Source organism: Hylobates moloch, unplaced genomic scaffold (assembly GCF_009828535.3).
Source record: "Hylobates moloch isolate HMO894 unplaced genomic scaffold, HMol_V3 SCAFFOLD_6, whole genome shotgun sequence".
Taxonomy (NCBI): domain Eukaryota; kingdom Metazoa; phylum Chordata; class Mammalia; order Primates; family Hylobatidae; genus Hylobates; species Hylobates moloch.
This window is the reverse complement of record NW_026652281.1, coordinates 157,675,381-157,695,489: the sequence shown is the minus strand read 5'-3', so window position 1 is coordinate 157,695,489 and position 20,109 is coordinate 157,675,381. Positions and strand designations below refer to the sequence as shown.

Genomic DNA, 20,109 nt, shown 5'->3' with positions numbered 1-20,109 from the left:
GAAAAGAGTTGGTAGAGAAGTAGGACAAGTGAAAGAATGATTAATAGTACAATCAAGATAATTGCTAATACTTACTGTTGTTACTAAAGCCAAGTCAATAGTTTTGAAACCTGTCCCCTAACTGTTTATTACATAAAATAATTGTATCACAAATTGCTTGTTTTTCCATTAAGTATATCTTTCAAATTTTTAAATTTTCAATTTTTAAAAATTTTTGTGGGTACAGAGTAAATGTATATATTTGTGGGGTACCTGAGATAATTTGATACAGGCATACAATTGGAAATAAGCATATTATGGAGAATGGAGTATCTATCCCCTCAAGCATTTTTACTTTGTGTTATGCACAACATAGTTACACTATTTTAGTTATTTAAAAATGTACAATGAAGTTATTATTTACTATAGTCACCCTGTTGTGTGATCAAATCGTATGTCTTATTCATTCCTTTTTATGTACCTGTTACACATCCCTGCTTACCCCCATACCCCCAGTACCCTTCCCAGGCTCAAGTAATCAGCCTTCTACTTTCTATGTTCCTTAGTTTAATTAAATTTTAGATCCCACAAATAAGTGATAACATACTATGTTTGTCTTTCTGTGCCTGGCTTATTTCACTTAGCACAATGAGCTCCAGTTCCATGTTGTTGAAAATGAATGGATCTCATTCTTTTTCATGGCTGAATGGTACTCCACTGTGTCTATGCAACACATGTTCTTTGAACATTCAGGCTAATTCCAAATCTTAGCTATTGTAAATAGTGCAACAAACATGGGAGTGCAGGTATCTCTTTGACATAATGATTTATTTCTTTTGGGTATATATCTAGCAATGAGATTGCTGGATCATATAGTATCTGTATTTTTCATGTTTTTGAGGAACCATCAACTGTTCTCCACAGTGGTCATACTAATTTTCCCTCCCACTAAAAGTGTATAGGGTTCCTTTTTCTCCACATCCTCATCAGCATTTATTATTGTCTGTCTTTTGGGTATAAGCTATTTTAAACGAGGTGAGAAGATGTCTCATTGTAGTTGTGATTTGACTTTCTCTGATGATCAGTGATACTGAGCATCTTTTCACATGTCTGTTTGCCATTTTTCTGTTTACTTTTGAGAAACATCGCTACTCAAATTTTTTGTCCATTTTTTAATCTTTTCCTATAGAGGGTTTGAGCCTCTTATATATTCTGGTTATTACTTCCTTGTCAGATGGATAATTTGTAAATATTTTTCCCATTCTGTGGACTGTCTGTTCACTTGTTGATTGTTTCCTTTGCTGTACAGAAGCTGTTTAACTTGATGTGATCTCATTTGTCCATTTTTGCTTTGATTGCCTGTGATTATGGGGTATAACCCAAGAAATTTTGGCCCAGAAAAACATCCTGGAGATTTTCTTTAATGTTTTCTTGTAGTAGTTAATAATTTGAGGTCTGAGATATAAGTCTTTAAACCACTTTTATTTGATTTTTGTATATGGCTAGAGCTAGGGATCTAGTTCCATTCTTCTGCATATAGACATTCTGTTTTCCCAGCACCATTTATTAAGAAGACTGTCTTTTTTCTGTATATGTTAATGGCAACTTTGGTGAAAATGAGTTCACTGCAGGTGTGTAGATTGTTTTCTGGGTTCTTTATTCTGTTTCATTGAGCACTCTGTCTGTTTTTATGCCAGTACCATGCTGGTTTGGTTACTATAGCTGCACAGTGTAATATGAAGCCAGGTAATGTGACTCCTCCAGGTTGGTTTCTTTTGCTTAGGATACCTTTGACTATTCTGGGTCTTTTGTGGTTTCATATACATTTTGAGATTTTTTTTCTATTTCTGTGAAGAATGTAATTGGTATTTTCAGGATTTTATTGCATCAGTAGATTGTTTTGCTTTATATAGAAATTTTAACAATATTTATTCATCTAATCGATGAACTTGGAATATTTTTTCATTTCTTGGTTTTCTCTTTAATTTCTTACATCAGTGTTTTGTAGTTTTCATTATAGAGCTCTTTCAGTTCTTTGATTAATTCCTAGATGTTCAATTTTATTTGTGACTATTTTTGACTTTTTTGATTTATTTTGCAGCTGCTTATTGTAGGTAAATAGAAATGTTATTGATTTTGTGTGTTAATTTTATATTCTGCAACTTTATTGAATTTGTTAGTTGTAAAAATTTTTCACTAGAACATGCTTGGATCAAAATATCTCATGTACCCCATAAACATATCCACCAACTATGTACCCACAAAAATATAAAATACTTTAATGCAATGAACAAAATTTTTAAAAAAATATACTATTTAGTGCTTCAAGAACATAAGGGACAAAGCAGAGGAAATAATTTCCAACTATTACCATGTTTTTGAAATGACTCACACAGACAAGAAAGAAGAAAAAGAATAAAGTAATCCTACAGAATTTATGCAACATCACTAAGTAAAAAAGAAAAAAATAACATTATGAGAATTCTAGAATGAGAAGATAAACAGCATGGAAATTATATTCAATGAAATAATAGCAGAAAACTTCTTAAGTTTTTAACAAATTATGAACATCTAGATCCAAGAACCTGAAAGTTCCACCAAGTTACTTCAATCCAAAAAGGTCTTCACTGATGCACATATAGTCAAATTGTCAAGTCAAATGCAAAGCAGGTATTCTAAAAATGGCAGAAGAAAGCTGACACATCATCTATAAGGGAATCTCCATTCAGCTAATAGTGGATTTCTCAGCATTAACTTATAGGCCAGGAAAGGATAGGATGATATATGCTAAGTGATAAAATTTGTTTTATAATCATGTCAATGAAGAATATTATATAAAGCAAACTTTGATCCTATAAAAAAGTCAGAGACAGAGGAATAAAGTATTCCTCAAACAAGCAAAAACTTAAAGAATTTATTATCATTAAACCAGCCTTAAAAGGAATATTTGAGAAAGTCTAACTTCTGAAGGTGAAAAGATGATAATCCACTTCATAAAAACACACAAAATTATATAACTCACTCATAGAGCCAATAGACAAAGGAGAAAGAAAAAATAATCAAACTTTATCAGTATAGAAAACTATAAAACTGTCAAAGTAAGTAATAAGAGAGAAATTAAGGAAAAAGAGATATACAAAATAAAGAGAAAAAATAAAAGGATAAGCCTTTACCTATAAATAAATAAATATCTTGAAAATAAGTGGATTAAATTACACAACTCAAAACATAGACTAATGGATTAAAAACAAGACTCAACTATAAACAGCCTAAAAAATACTCATCTCACCCATAAAGTTACACATAGACTGCAGTTGAAAAGATGAAATAGATATGCTATGCAAACAGAAACCCAAATCAAACAGAAATAGCTACACTTACATCAGCAAAACATTTTAAGCCAAAACTTTAAGGAGAGAAAAAGAAAGACTTAATATGATAATAAACGAATCAATTGTTCAAAAAGACAAAAATGTCAATATATATGCAAACAACCATGAACCATTGAGATATATTAAGCAAATATTATTATATCTGAAAGGAGAGATAGACCTAAGTCCAATAATAGTTGAGGATGTCATCACCACCTTTTCAGCATTGGATAGATATTTAGACAAAAAATCAACATGAGACTTAAACTGTACCACAGACCAAATCGAAGTAGTTGACATTTACAGAACATTTTAACCAACAGCTGCAGAATGTAAGATTCTTTTTACTGCACATATAACATCCCCAGAATTAACCATATATGATGACATTAAGCAAGTCTCAACAAATTTTTAAAAATAAAAATTTTACTAATTATTTTATCTGTATACAATGAAATAAATTATAAAATCAATGACAAGACAAAACTAGAAAAATCCATGAAAATTTAACAACATATTCCTTATAACCAATAGGTAAAAAAGAAACAATTTTGAAATTGCTTAAAACAAATAAAAATGACATCATGCAGTAGCAAAATCTATGAGATTCAACAGAAGCACTATTAAGAGACAAGTTTAGAACAAGAAATGCCTACATGAAAAAAAGTAGAAAGGTTTCAAATAAAAAATATAATGACCTATCTCAAAGAACTAGAAAAACAAGAACAAACCAAAACCAAAATTACTATAGAAAAAGAAATATTAATAATTAGAGAGGAGGTGGATCCAAGATGGCCAAATAGGAACAGCTCCAGTCTACAGCTCCCAGCATGAGCGATGCAGAAGATGGGTAATTTCTGCATTTCCAACTGAGGTACTGGGTTCATCTCATTGGGGAGTATCAGACAGTGCATGCAGGACAGTGGGTGCAGTGCACCGAGCATGAACCAAAGCAGGGCGAGGCATTGCCTCACCCAGGAAGTGCAAGGGGTCAGGGAATTCCCTTTCCTAATCAAAGAAAGGGGTGACAGATGGCACCTGGAAAATCAGGTCACTGTCAACATAATACTGTGCTTTTCCAACAGTCTTATAAAATGGCACACCAGGAGATTATATCCCGCACCTGGCTTGGAGGGTCCTATGCCCATGAAGCCTCACTCATACCTAGCACAGCAGTCTGAGATCAAACTGCAAGGTGGCAGTGAGGCTGAGAGAGGGCTGCCTACCATTGCTGAGGCTTGAGTAGGTAAACAAAGCAGCCAGGAAGCTCAAACTGGGTGGAGCCACTGCAGCTCAAGGATGCCTGCTTGCCTCTGTAGACCCCACCTCTGGGGACAGAGCATAGCCAAACAAAAGGAAGCAGAAACCTCTGCAGACTTAAACGTCCCTGTCTGACAGCCTTGAAGAGAGTACTGGTTCTCCCAGCACGCAGCTGCAGATCTGAGAAAGGACAGACTGCCTCCTCCAGTGGGTCCCTGACAACCGAGTAGCCTAAATGGGAGGCACCCCCTAGCAGGGGCAGACTGACACCTCACACGGCTGGGTACTCCACTGAGACAAAACTTTGAGAGGAACGATCAGGCAGCCACATTTGCTGTTCACTAATATCAGCTGTTCTGCAGCCTCCACTGCTGATACCCAGGCAAACAGGGTCTGGAGTGGACCTCCAACAAACTCCAACAGACCTGCAGCTGAGGGTCCTGACTGTTAGAACAATAGAAGGGACATCCACACCAAAACGTCATCTGTACATCACCATCATCAAAGACCAAAGGTAGATAAAACCACAAAGATGGGGAAAAAACAGAGAAGGAAAACTAGAAATTCTAAAAATCAGAGCATCTCTCCTCCTCCAAAGGAATGCAGCTACTTACCAGCAATGGAACAAAGCTGGATGGAGAATGACTTTGACAAGTTGAGAGAAGAAGGCTTCAGATGATCAAACTACTCCAAGCTAAATGAGGAAATTCAAACCCATGACAAAGAAGTTAAAAACCTTGAAAAAAATTTAGATGAATAGCTAACTAGAGCAACCAATGCAGAGAAGTCCTTAAAGGACTTGATGGAGCTGAAAACCACAGCATGAGACTCCATGATGAATGCACAAGCCTCAGTAGCCAATTCCATCAACTGGAAGAAAGGGTATCAGTGATGGAAGGTCAAATGAATGAAATGAAGCGAGAAGAGAAGTTTAGAGAAGAAAGAATAAAAAGAAACAAACAAAGCCTCCAAGAAATATGGGACTATGTGAAAAGACCAAATCTACATCTGATTGGTGTACCTAAAAGTGATTGGGAGAATGGAACTAACTTGGAAAACACTCTGCAGGATATTATCCATGAGAACTTCCCCAATCTAGCAAGGCAGGCCAATATTCAAATTCAGGAAATACAGAGAATGCCACAAAGATACTCCTCAAGAAGAGTAACTCCAAGACACATAATTGTCAGATTCATCAAAGTTGAAATGAAAGAAAAAATGTTAAGGGCAGCCAGAGAGAAAGGTCGGGTTACCCACAAAGGGAAGCCCATCAGACTAACAGTGGATCTCTCGGCAGAAACTCTACAAGCCAGAAGAGAGTGGGGGCCGATATTCAACATTCTTAAAGAAAAGAATTTCCAACCCAGAATTTGATATCCTGCCAAACTAAGCTTCATAAGTGAAGGAGAAATAAAATACTTTACAGACAAGCAAGTGCTGGAAGATTTTGTCACCACCAGGCCTGACCTAAAAGAACTCCTGAAGGAGGCAGTAAACATGGAAAGGAACAACTGGTACCGGCCACAGCAAAACATGCCAAATTGTAAAGGCCATTGCTGCTAGGAAGAACCTGCATCAAATAATGAGCAAAATAACCAGCTAACATCATAATGACAGGATCAAATTCACACATAACAATATTAACCTTAAATGTAAATGGGCTAAATGCTCCAATTAAAAGACACAGACTGGCAAATTGGATCAAGAGTCAAGATCCATCAGTGTGCTGTATTCAGGAAACCCATCTCACGTGCAGAGACACATATAGGCTCAAAATAAAGGGATGGAGGAAGATCTACCAAGCAAATGGAAAACAAAAAAGGCAGGGGTTGCAATCCTAGTCTCTGATAAAACAGACTTTAAACCAACAAAGATCAAAAGAGACAAAGAAGGCCATTACATAATGGTAAAGGGATCAATTCAACAAGAAGAGCTAACTATCCTAAATATATATGCACCCAATACAGGAGCACCCAGATTGATAAAGTAAGTCCTTAGAGACACACAAAGAGACTTAGATTCCCACACAATAATAATGGGAGACTTTAACACCCCACTGTCAGCATTAGACAGATCAATGAGACAGAAAGTTAACAAAGATATCCAGAAACTGAACTCAGTTCTGCACCAAGGTGACCTGATAGACATCTACAGAACTCTCCACCCCAAATCAACAGAATACACATTCTTTTCAGCACCACACCACACCTATTCCAAAACCGACCACATAGTTGGAAGTAAAGCACTCCTCAGCAAACGTAAAAGAATAGAAATTATAATAAACTGTCTCTCAGACCACAGTGCAATCAAACTAAAACTCTGGATTAAGAAACTCACTCAAAACCATGCAACTACGTGGAAACTGGACAACCTGCTCCAGAATGACTACTGGGTACATAAACAATTGAAGGCAGAAATAAAGATGTTCTTTGAAACCAACAAGAACAAAGATACAACATACCAGAATCTCTGCAACACATTCAAAGCAGTGTGTAGAAGGAAATATATAGCACTAAATGCCGACAAGAGAAAGCAGGAAAGATCTAAAATTGACACCCTAACATCACAATTAAAAGAACTAGAGAGGCAAGAGCAAACACATTCAAAAACTAGCAGAAGGCAAGAAATAACTAAGATCAGAGCAGAATTGAAGGAAATAGAGACACAAAAAACCTTCAAAAAATCAATAAATCCAGGAACTGGTTTTTTGAAAAGATCAACAAAATTGATAGACCGCTAGCAAGACTAATAAACAAGAAAAGAGACAAGAATCAAATAGATGCAATAAAAAATGATAAAGGGGATATCACCATTGATCCCATAGAAATACAAACTACCATCAGATAATACTACAAACAGCTCTATGCAATAAAACTAGAAAATCTAGAAGAAATGGATAAATTCCTCGACACATACACCCTCCCAAGACTAAACCAGGAAGAAGTTGAATCTCTGAATAGACCAATAAAAGGCTCTGAAATTGAGGCAATAATTAATAGCTTACCAACCAAAAAAAGTCCAGGACCAGATGGTTTCACAGCCGAATTCTACCAGAGGTATAAGGAGGAGCTGGTACCATTCCTTCTGAAACTATTCCAATCAATAGAAAAAGAGGGAATCCTCCCTAGCTCATTTTATGAGGCCAGCATCTCCTGGTAACAAAGCCTGGCAGAGACACAACAAAAAAAGAGAATTTAGAACAATATCCCCGATGAACATCAATGCAGAAACCCTCAATAAAATACTGGCAAACCGAATCCAGCAGCACATCAAAAAGCTTATCCACCATGACCAAGTGGGCTTCATCCCTGGGATGCAAGGCTGGTTCAACCTATGCAAATCAATAAACTTAATCCAGCATATAAACAGAACCAAAGACAAAAACCACATGATTATCTCAATAGATGGAGAAAAGGCCTTTGACAAAATTCAACAACCCTTCATACTAAAAACTCTCAATAAATTAGGTATTGATGGGACATATCTCAAAATAATGTGAGCTATCTATGAGCGACCCAGAGGCAATATCATACTGAATGGGCAAAAACTGAGCATTCCCTTTGAAAACTGGCACAAGACAGGGATGCCCTCTCTCACCACTCCTATTCAACATAGTGTTGGAAGTTCTGGCCAGGGCAATCAGGCAGGAGAAGGAAAAAAAGGGTATTCAATTAGGAAAAGAGGAAGTCAAATTATCCCAGTTTGCAGATCACATGATTGCATATCTAGAAAACCCCATCATCTCAGCCCAAAATCTCCTTAAACTGATAGGCAACTTCAGCAAAGTCTCAGGATACAAAATAAATGTGCAAAAATCACAAGCATTCTTATACACAAATAACAGGCAAACAGAGAGCCAAATCATGAGTGAACTCCCATTCACAATTGCTTCAAAGAGAATAAAATACCTAGGAATCCAAATTACAAAGGATGTGAAGGACCTCTTCAAGGAGAACTACAAACTGCTGCTCAATGAAATAAAAGAGGATACAAACAAATGGAAGAATATTCCGTGCTCATGGGTAGGAAGAATCAATATCATGAAAATGGTCATACTGCCTAAGGTAATTTATAGATTCAATGCCATCCCTATCAAGATACCAAGGACTTTCTTCACAGAATTGGAAAAATCTACTTTAAAGTTCATATAGAACCAAAAAAGAGCCCACATTGCCAAGTCAATCCTAAGCCAAAAGAACAAAGCTGGAGCCCTCAGAAATAATGCTGTATATCTACAACCATGTGAACTTTGACAAACCTAACAAAAACAACAAATAGGGAAATGATTCCCTGTTTAATAAATGGTGCTGGGAAAACTGGCTAGCCATATGTAGAAAACTGAAACTGGATCCCTTCCTTACACCTTATACAAAAATTAATTCAAGATGGATTAAAGATTTAAATGTCAGACCTAAAACCATAAAAACCCTAGAAGAAAACCTAGGCAATACCTTTCAGGACACAGGCATGGGCAAGGATTTCATGTCTAAAACACAAAAAGCAATGGCAACAAAAGCCAAAATTGACAAATGGGATCTAATTAAACTGAAGATCTTCCGCACAGCAAAAGAAACTACCATCAGAATCAACAGGCAACCTACAGAATGGGAGAAAATTTTTGCAGTCTACTTATCTGACAAAGGGCTAATATCCAGAATCTACAATGAACTCAAACAAATTTACAAAAAAAAAGCAAACAAACAATCCCATCAAAAAGTGGGCAAAGGACATGAACAGACACTTCTCAAAAGAAGACATTTATGCAGACAAAAGACACATGAAAAAATGCCCATCATCACTGGCCATCAGAGAAATGCAAATCAAAACCACAATGAGATACCATCTCACACCAGTTAGAATGGCGATCATTAAAAAGTCAGGAAACAACAGGTGCCGGAGAGGATGTGGAGATATAGGAACACTTTTACACTGTTGGTGGGACTGTAAACTAGTTCAACCATTGTGGAAGTCAGTGTGGCGATTCCTCAGGGATCCAGAACTAGAAATACCATTTGACCCAGCCATCCCATTACTGGGTATATACCCAAAGGATTATAAATCATGCTGCTATAGAGATACATGCAGACGTATGTTTATTGTGGCACTATTCACAATTGCAAAGACTTGGAACCAACCCAAATGTCCAACAATGATAGACTAGATTAAGACAATGTGCACATATACACCATGGAATACTATGCAGCCATAAAAAATGGTGAGTTCATGTCTTTGGAGGGACATGGATGAAGCTGGAAACATCATTCTCAGCAAACTATCACAAGAACAAAAAACCAAACACCACATGTTCTCACTCATAGGAGGGAATTGAACAATGAGAACACATGGACACAGGAAGGGGAACATCACACACCAGGGACTGTTGTGGGGGGGGGAGGGGGGAGGAATAGCATTAGGAGATATACCTAATGTTAAATGACGAGTTAATGGATGCAGCACACCAACATGGCACATGGATATATATGTAACTAACCTGCACGTTGTGCACATGTGCCCTAAAACTTAAAGTATAATAAAAACAAAACAAAACAAAAACAAAGCAAAAAGAAAAAGAGGTTGGTTTTGGTGTTGTGCAAAGTCTCATGAGGGCAAAAGGGAGATTTTTTTGTCCATGACTCGCGGGTTTCTAGAGCCTGCTTGGTGTGTTAGGCGTTTTTTGTTTTTTGTTTTTGATACTTTTCCTTGCTTTAATATTTGTTGTCTTTTTCTGCTTTTGAAATGAGCTCTCAATTACAAAACACCAAACTACACTCAAAAGAGGGTGTAGAAAAAGCCAGCCATTGGTACAGCATGGAGAAGCCCACAAGTAAGGACAGATAGCAGCAGCAGGTGGCAAGAGGTGGGAGGTGACTGAAGCAGTGGTTACAAATGTTCACAAGAAGCTAAAACTATCCAACAGGTTGTGCCCTAATGTTAGCACAGGTTAGACTAGTTACTACCTTGCTAGGTGGCCTTAGTGTGTTCAGATTCTACACAGCAATACAATTTCTTCCAGTTAAGAGTTCTTGACTTGCACCTATCACGGCATGATTGAAGGGTACTGGACCAGTCTTGTTAGTTTTTCAAAATGCTGTCGTAGACCTGATAGACGTATTGAGAGACCTCAGGAGCTCTACACTTCAGTGACAGCGTGTAATTGGGGTTTCCTGGCTGGATACGTAGTTCAGTCAAAATCCAAATGCCATTAGTGAGCTTCAGGGATTGGTACAGCATGTTCTGCCCTTCCACATTCCTCTTGGCAATAGTATAAACATTGTTGTTTTGCAACTTGCTGGAAACAGTGTCAGCATTTAAATGACATTCCTTAATCTGAAACTGAAGTTCATTTTCATTGGGAATGTCCTTCCATGTTGCAAGGAAGACCTGGTGCTCCATTTTGCAATCTTCTACAAAAAGCACATTGAGTGGGACGAGGCAGCTGAAGTAGAAGACATCGATATTGTTTTTCACAGCCACCTGGAGGTTATTCAGAGGTTTCATCTTCATGACTGGGCCCAAGGTATTGAGAGGCAGGGGGACATCAATGCTCTGGTTTGGCATCAGTGGTGTATGGATGGCCAGAGGAGTGCTGGGGATGACACCAAAGCTATTTTTGTTAAACTGGATTACAAAATCTGTCATATGCTGCAGAGCTTTATTGGTGAAGTTCATTTCCATATAGATGTGCCCTTGGCGGTGAGTAAATGTTCCTGAAATCTCCAAGCCTTTAGCCTTTACTGCAGGTAGCCAGACAGCCTTAGAAGCCACATATCCACCAGGTGCCATGCCTATCCCTGTGGAGAGTTCAAACAGGTCATTCAGTCCACTGCTGACCACAGCAGGTGTAGGTGAAGGAGCAAAGGTTGCAGGCACTGATGATGGGATGAAGGATTGTCCCACTAGACTATCTAGTCCTCCTCCTAGGAGATCCACTCCTCCCATCTGCATGGAGGACACCTGTGGCACATTGACTGGGGGACCAAGGTCAAGGTTTAAAAGATCCCCTAGAAGATCACCTTGAGAGGGGATAACCTGAGGCTGTTCCAAGTTTGTTGCAGTGGTAGTGGCAACAGGGCTGTCACCTGCATCAGTGCTCCCATGATGAATTGGCAAGTGTTTACGATGAATTCCATGACTTCCTTCCACAAAAGCATTGGGAGGCTTATGATACACAGAGGCCAAAGAACCAATGTGGCAGATTAGCTCATCCAGCAGAGTTGGCTCAATAAGGTCCGTCTCCTCAGAGATCAGTGGCTTCTCAGACAAGACTACTTCTTTAGCTGTGACAGGGTCAGTTGAGAGAAGGCACCAATAAATATAGCCCCGGTCTCAAAGGTCAGGATTATCAGAATCCTGTGTTGCCAAACTCAAGACCTGCTGGACTAGCTCTTGTGTTTCGGATGGTTTCTTAAGAAATAGCTTCACTATGGCAGTAAGCAGAGTGAGCTGCACCTGGGCGCTTTCATTGAGAAAACCCTCCAGAAAGCTTTCTAGTAACTCATCTGCATTGTCAATTCTTTCAGCATATTCTCCCACAATCCAAATCATAGCTGCTCGAGCATCTGGCTCATCCAGCGAGTCTAAGTTCTCACATAGAGTGGCAATAATACTTTCATACTTGTTGGGGTATTTGCAGAAGATCTGATGACAACAATCGCTTCTTGGACCACATAATTCACTTTGGTCTGGATTAGATCAAGCAATGTGCTTACACAGCGCTCTGCAGATTGCTCCACCTTGATGGCACACCGTCCAATGGCCCGCACAGCTTTTTGAACAAAGTCAACATCCACCTCTGTGGCATATTCCTTCAGTTCTGCCAGAACCTGAGCAATGTTGGCTTGAGATGCCAAACGAATCATGGTGTCCAACTTCTCTAGTTTAACATAGATGGGATCACTGTACTTCACAAAGAAGACTTTGATTTCCTGCTTCAAGATTTCAGGCCTTTTCTGGACAATTAAGTTGATGTTCCTCAGGGCGACATACTGCACTTCTGGTTCCCCAGACAGCAAAGTGACAAGTGGAGGGGCTAACTTCTTCAGCAGCATATTGTAGTAGTCAGAATCCTTAGGTAACAATTCTAGAAACTTCATTAGGACTTTTACCGCTGAAAACACCACTGCTGAGTTGGCATGGGATAGCCAGGGAGTTACCCGCTCAGAGATGCTCTAAGCCTCCTGATCATCTTTAGGGTTATAATTAGACAGGCAGTCCAGGATGAAAATCTAGCCCCATTCAGTGCATTCATTCAGGGCTGTCAGCAGCTTACTAATGTTCTGTGGGTTCAGATCAAGTAAGTTGCTGTTTGGGTGAGACTCACTGATTTCAGATAATGCCGCTACAGCCTTAGCCACCACCATTGGATTTGAATCTGCTATGAGATCCCGTAGAGAATCCAGAAATCCCTGATCTTCCACCATTTGGGCATTGATATCATGGAGTTTTGCCACTCAGACTGCTGCTGTTTTCCGAACATAGGGATCCTCATCCTTCAAGCACTTGTGGAGCGGCTCACAGAGATACTCTGTAATTTTGTCTACCCAGATGCACCCCATGGTTCTGACTGCCAAGGCTCGAATCAAAGGATTAGGATCTTCACAATCCTTCACAAAGCTGTTTACAGCCATGATGGCCATGTCTGGCTGACTCTTGGCATAGTTCATCAAGTAGAGATACACAAGCTTCTTTAGTTCCAGATTGTCAGTCTGCGTACAGTTCACTACGTCTGGAAAGAGAGAACTAACATCCTTCCCCACAGTCATAGCAGCAATCACTTTCTTCACAGCCTCCTTTCTCTTTTCTTTCTTTTCATTGTTGAGTTCAGCTTTTAGTTCAAATATTTCTCCTTTTTTATTGGTTGTGAAATACCTGGAATCAGTCATGACTTTGGATCGGAGGTGGAGGCGAAGGCGAGGGTGGGGGTGGCAGAGGGAGCCGGAGAGTACAACCCGGGTGGTGGTGTAATGGTTTCTTGCCTGTCACGCTTAGAGTTAGGCTTTAAGGACAGAGTTAATTTTTTCAACTTTGCCTGAAGATTGAGGCCTGTAGGGTGTGTGGAGAACTTACTTTATTCTTAAGGATGTAGAGATGCCTTGGGTAATTTGGCTGATGAAGGCAGGACCGTTATCGGACTGGATGGATGTTGGGAGTCTGAAACGGGGAATTGTATGCATGATGAGTTTGTGTGATGATATTTGCACCTTCTGAAGTTGTTGAGAACACTTCTGCCAACCCAGAGAAAGTACAGACAAGGACTAGAAGATAGCAGAGCCATTTATCATGTGGCATATGAGTGAAGTCTACTTGCCAATCTTCACCAGGTACCTGGCCCTGGGCTTGGTGGGTAGGAAAAGGCAGAGGCTGGAGGGAGCCCTGAAGTTACACTGAGTGGCAGATAGAGCAGGACTGGATAATTTCTTGAACATGCCTGGAAAGGTGATGACAAGAGAGAATAGGGTGGAGAAGTTGCAAGAGGTTGGTAACCAACATGGAAAGAGTTGTGGAGGTTTTGGAGGTGAGAAAGGCTTTGAGAGTGATTAAGAACTAAGCACCCTTCCTTGACATAACATGGTCCTTGCTTTTGAAGGTTTTGGGCTCGGAAGTCTTTTTCTTCTTAGAAGTAAAGAGGAGAGAACAAGGACAAGGATAGCAACTGGCCTTGAAAGTGTAGTAGGGCTACTTGTTTGGCTACCTGATCTGCTAGCGCATTTCCAGCTGATTGTCTGGGGTTTGGTGGCCCCTGCAATGAATGATGGCAACTTTCTACGGGAGCCTGGCAGCTTGAAGGAGCTTGCTGATGAGAGAGCCACTTATGACAGGAGTATTCTTTGCAGTTAGGAAACCCCGTTCTTTCCAGATGGATGAATGTGAGTACACTACATGGAACGCATAACAAGAATTTGAATATATTGATCTGTTTTCCGGATGCGAGAGTGAGAGCTCGAGTGACGGCAATGAGTTCAGCCTTTTGGGAGGTGGTGCCTAGGAGGAGCGGATTGGCTTCAACAGTGTTGGGGGGTGACACTATAGCATAGCCAGCACGTCGGTGTCCTTGATGTAGGAAGGAGCTACCATCTACAAACTAAGTAAAGGGTGCATCTGGAAGGGATTTTTCTGTTAGGTTTGGAAAAGGTATAAGAAAAGTTTGAACAGTATTCACACAGAAGAGTGTGAAGAAGAGTCTTCAGCGGTTGTAGCTTCAGGTAAGAGCGTGGCCAAGTTTAGATGGGAGGTGGTTAGCATGGTGATGTGGGGAGTTTCTGTGAATAGAGCATACAGCTGGAGGAGCCATGGGGCAGAGAAAAGACTTAGTACACTGCGGTGAGCTAACATGTTTTTGATGTTATGGGTTGAATAAACTGTTAGGTTGGCATGAAGAGATAGTTTTAGGCTTTTAAGAGTGAGGACAGCAGCTGCCACCAATGCTCAGAGGCAGGCAGGCCATCCGAGAACTGTGGCCTCAAGCTGTTTAGGGAGGTGGGCAGCAATCTGGGGGGGATGGGTCCCTTAGACAGGGTTAGAACACGTATTGCAACTCCACGCCGTTCATCGGTATAGAGGGAGAAAGGTTTGGTGAAGTCTGGGAGAGTGAGGGAGGGGGCTGAGATGAGAGCCTTTTGGAGTAGATGGAAAGGTTGAGTAATAGGCTGTGCAGGTTTTAAAGGCTCATGGAGAGGGGCAGCTTGGTACAACAGTTTGGTAAGTAGAGCGAAGGAGAAAACCCAGAGCCTAAAATATCTCACTAATCCTGGAAAAGAGAGAATTTCTTGCTTAGTTTGTGGAGGCGGGAAGGACTGGAAGAGGGAATATGTTGTCTGTTGTGAGCCCTTGGGTTCAGGGGGTAAGAGCTAGGCCTAGATAGGTGACTGAGGGGGTGTATATTTGTGCTTTCTTAGGGAAGACCTGATACCCCTATTTTGCCAAGAAGTTTAAAAGAGAGATAGTATGTATGGGTGTTGCAATCTCTTTGAGAGTGACTACACAGGAGCAGATTATTAACATATTAAAGAAGAGAGGATGATTTTAGGGATAAAGTTACTAGCAAGGGCCTGTCCAAAAACGTGGGAGCTGTCTCTAAAACCTTGAGGTAGTACGCACCAGGTGAGCTGACGTGAAAGGTGGGTGTCAGGGTTTTCCCACGTAAAGGCAAAGAGGTTTTGGGAATCAGGGTGTAAAGGAATTGTGAAAAAGCATCATTTAGGCTTAGAACAGAAAAATGGGTGGTATTAGAGCGAAGTGAGGAAAGTAAAGTATATGGGTTGGAAACTACTGGACATACTGGGAGTACAGCTTGGTTAATGAGCCTGAGGTCCTGGACTAAGTGATAAGTTCCATCTGGCTTTTTAACAGGTAGAACTGATGTGTTAAAAGGAGAGTTTGTTGGGCAGAGTAGGTGACTGGTGAGGAGGAGAGAAATGATAGACTTTAGGCCTATGAGAGCTGCTTGGGGGATGAGATACTGCTTCTGTGGTAGGAACTGGGTGGGCTCTTTAAGGGTGATACAGATGGGGGTGTTGTGCTCTGTGACTGAGGGTGTGGAAGTATACCAAACAGTAGGGTTAACTACAGATGGGGTATAAGGAAAAGTTGCATGTTTTAGGGTGGGAGGTCGGAGGAGTAGAAGAAAGTTAGAAGCCTGTTAGAGGCCTTGGAGGGGTGGAAGTGGAGAGTAGTGTGGAGTTTTGAAAGGATATCTCTGCCTAGGAGCAGAGTTGGGCCTGAAGGCAGGACTAAGAAAGAGTGACTGTAGGAAAAGGTGTGCAGGGAGCAGAAAAGTGGAGGGGGCGCTTGGGGTTTGGATACTTGTCCATTGATTCCCACAACAGAGGTTTGGGAGGACTGGGTGGATCCTGTAAAATTAGATAAAGCAGAGTAGGTTTCTCCAATATTAATTTTTAAAAAACATGCAGGCCTACCTGCCACCATCAGGGTTACCCCTGGCTCAGATGAAGCAATGGTAGTTGCTGGGACATCTGTTCCAGGGCACTGTCAGTCTTCAGTGGCAAGGCCGATGAGATCCGAGTAGGAGGTTTTGGCCAGCTCGGAAAGGGATGGAGGCGGTCCTTGCTAGAGCCGCTCACAGTCTGACTTCCACTGGGTCCTCCACAGAGGGGGCAGAGCCTGGTGGGCACAGCTGGGTTTGGGCACTGCCTGGACCAGTGGCCTTCATTGCCACACTTGAAACAGGCGCCAGGTGGAGGTGGTTTGCTAGGAGGCTTCTGTATGGAGCTGCAGCCCTGTGGGCCTACAGGGTAAAGGCAAGCATTTGAAACTCTGTTTTTTTCTTTCACTTTCCTCATCACAACTGTTAAAGACTTTGAAGGCTAAATTAAGAAGGTCCCACTGTGGGGTTTGAGGGCCGTCATCAACCTTCTGAAGCTTGTGCCAAATATCATGGTAGATTGGGTGAGGAGCTGAAGGTTTGAAATAGTGGTTCCTTCTGGGCTGGCTGGGCCCAGGTTCGTAATTTTCTCATGGCTTCAGTTAAACAAGAGAGAAAAAGGGCTGGGTTTTTGTCAGGACCTTCGGTGATTTCTGAAAGTTTTTCATAGTTTACCACTTTATGGGCACCCTTTTTGAGTCCTGCAAGGAGACACATAATCATGTGGTCTTGATGGCTGTGTCCAGAGGCCCTGTCTTGATAATCCCAGTGGGGGTCCTGGTTGGGAACTGCCTCTGTGCCAGTATGCTGGGCAGGAGCTTGGTGATAAATTGTATTAGCATGCACCTGAGCTAGGGTCCAAGTATGGTCCTGGTCTTCTGGGGTGAGGGTGGAAGAGAAGATAAGTAGAGGTCATACCAGGTTAGTTCGTAAGACCGGGTAAGGTACTGAAACTCCCTAATATAAGAGGTAGGGTCTTCTGGAAGTGAACTGAGTCTTGTTAGTTTGAGAGATCAGTGAGGGAGAAGGGAACATGAACTCTAATGATACCTTCAGTTCCTGCTACTTCCTGAAGGGGGCATTCTAGCACCGGCGCTGAAGTACGGGTGGGGCATGGGCCAAAGATGGTGCCCCAGCTGGTATGGACAGGAGGGAAGGAAGAAGCCAGAAGGGGTTCTTGCTGAGGGTTTGAAGAGGGAAGGGGGGTTGAGTTGACAGGCAGTGGAGGATAGATATGGGTGTAAGGTGGCTTGATGGGTTTACAGGCTTCAGGAGAGGGCAGTGAGGAAGGAGAATGAGTACAGGTGAGGCTAGAGTTTTCCTGAGGAGAGGACGGTGTAGGAAACGAAGTGGTACTTTTGGAGATGATGCGGCTGGGAAGATGGTGGCTGAGAAGACAATGAGGAAGCTTGGGGAGTTAATGAAGATGGTTGAGATGGAGGGGTATGGTCTGGGAGGGGTGCAGAAGTCTGCTTGATCCAATGAGGAAAAAGAGGTAGGGTCGGGAGGAGAAAGGCGATGAGGGCGGCGAGAATGAAGAAGGATTTGAATAGGTAAGCAAGAATTGCAGAGGTCGGGTTGTGATCTGGGTGCAAAAAGGCCTGGGCAGAAGGAATTTCTCCCCATTTTCCCAGTCATCTGCAATAATTGCTTAAGTCAGTTAAAATTGTAGAGCTGAGTGTTCCCTTTGTGGGCCATTTGGACCCGTTATCTAATTCATACTGCGGCCAGGCTTTATTGTATAAAAAAGACAAGGCACTTACAGCAGATATCCTGCCTGAGGCCTAAGGTTTGCAGATTTTTTATGAGGCAGCCTGGAGGGCTGTTTTTTGGAAATGAGGACCAGGAGTTTCCCATAATGAAGGGTAGCTCGAGAGAACACGGAAAAAGGAGACCATCCTGGACAGCTGGAGGGAGACGATAAAAGGAGTTATGGTCTCCGCTGCCTTTTTGGTTCCTGGAACGGGATGAAATGGCTTAGAGGCATCCCCCTAAGACCAGACGGTCAGCGAGTGCCTGGCGCACGCTGGAGCCTTCTTCGATCAGTGTTGGATTTTTGGACTGGAGAAACCAAGAAAGGCCATGTAGATTTTGCCCTGTTAACCCGGCTCCCAGGGAAACTTACCAGTAGGCGAGATCAGTGGCAGATGCGCATGCACAGAGAGGCGACTGGAGGCTGAGGAGGTTGCTTTGTCTGGTTGCTGTGGCCTGCTGTCTGGGGTGGAGGGGTAGGTCCACAAGAGACACAGACCTGAGCCCCTCCTAGGATTTGGCACCAGATGTAAGGTTCTTGAATCGGTTTGAACCGCAAGAGCGCGCCAACAGACAACACGAGGCGGTGTGGAGCAACATGGTGTTTTAATGAGTGCCTGGTTTCAGGTGGGCTGAGGCCTAAAATGCCGTCAGCCCCAAGTGAGGATGGAACAGGGGCTTTGTAGTCCTCTGTAAACAGTAAGTGTCCCAGTCTGATGTGACTGCTATGTAGTACCTGGACGGCCTCTTTCTTGATCTTCAGGGGTACATGTCTTCCAGGTAAGTGTCTTCTGGCCGGCTCTCTTCCTGCTTCTACTGTCTTGCTGACACACGCTGCTGATGCAAGTGGCCTTGCATCTTGGGACTGGGCCTGAGAAGGGAGCAGTTACTCATCCCTTCAAGCTTTCAGGCCCTGAGGAGAATCTTTGAACCCCCTGCATTACTGACCACCCTCCTGATAGATCCCTGTGATGCCAGGCAGGAATGAGCTGCTTGGGTATCCAGAGAGCTCCCAGTACCTTTCTGCTACTTCCCCTACCCCTATATTTTGCTTGGCTTGGTTCTCTAATTTGACTCAGCTGCACGTAAAGTCAGGAACTTCTCCCACAAACAGACCTTCAGCTTCTCCAGTGGGGATGTGTATTCGGGAGAGGGGGATCTCCCTTTGCCACTTCCATTGTTGGGGCACTCACAGTATTTGGGATGTCCCCCAGGAGCAGTACACTTCTGCAGAGGGTCTGTGGTCCTCTCAGAATCGCTGGTCTGTTCTTGCAGTTGATCTGCAGCTAAAATTCACAATGCAAGCCTCTGCATGCTGCTCTGTCTGGAGCTGAAATCTAGTCCTGCATCCCATCTGCCATGATCACTGGAAAATCCTCATTTATTTTTTAAGGGGTCCAGAAACTGCTAATCTATAGAGATAGAAATTAGATTAGTGGTTGCCTAGGGCAGGATGGGTGCAAAATTTCAGATTGGGGGGTTAAAGGCTATTGTATAGAAATTTTTGGAGATAATACTGATTGTTGTAGTGGATGTAAAATTCTGTGAATATACTAGGAAACATTGAACTGTACACACTAATTGGTGAATAATATGGTATATGAATTATATGTCAACAAAGTTTTAGAAGACATTCCTTGCACCATGATATTAAAAAATGCTGTTTCAGTTGTATAATTACTTCTTCTCTCTATGTCAAGGGCACCGAACAGGCAGGAGCCTCTCACTTGCCACTGTTCTTAACAGTATTATACAATAATTACATAAGACAGGTTACTCATCAATCTTTTGTTTGTCTCCTTGGCATGCACCCATTCAGACTGTTAATATTATGTATGTACTTTGAATTTTAGCAGTTATATTTTA

General features: G+C 41.6%; 1 protein-coding gene and 1 pseudogene across 1 annotated transcript; both read right to left on the bottom strand.

Annotated features, from left to right (window-relative positions):
• Positions 1–10,423: 10,423 nt before the first annotated feature.
• LOC116471978 (AP-2 complex subunit beta-like) lies at positions 10,424–13,492 on the bottom strand. The gene is given in 2 exon segments (XM_032756125.2): positions 10,424–12,250; positions 12,253–13,492. Coding segments are annotated over 2 exon segments (2,808 nt in total). The 3' UTR covers positions 10,424–10,682.
• Positions 13,493–16,540: 3,048 nt separating this feature from the next.
• Positions 16,541–20,058, bottom strand: LOC131383750 (transcription factor NF-E4-like; annotated as a pseudogene).
• Positions 20,059–20,109: the final 51 nt, after the last annotated feature.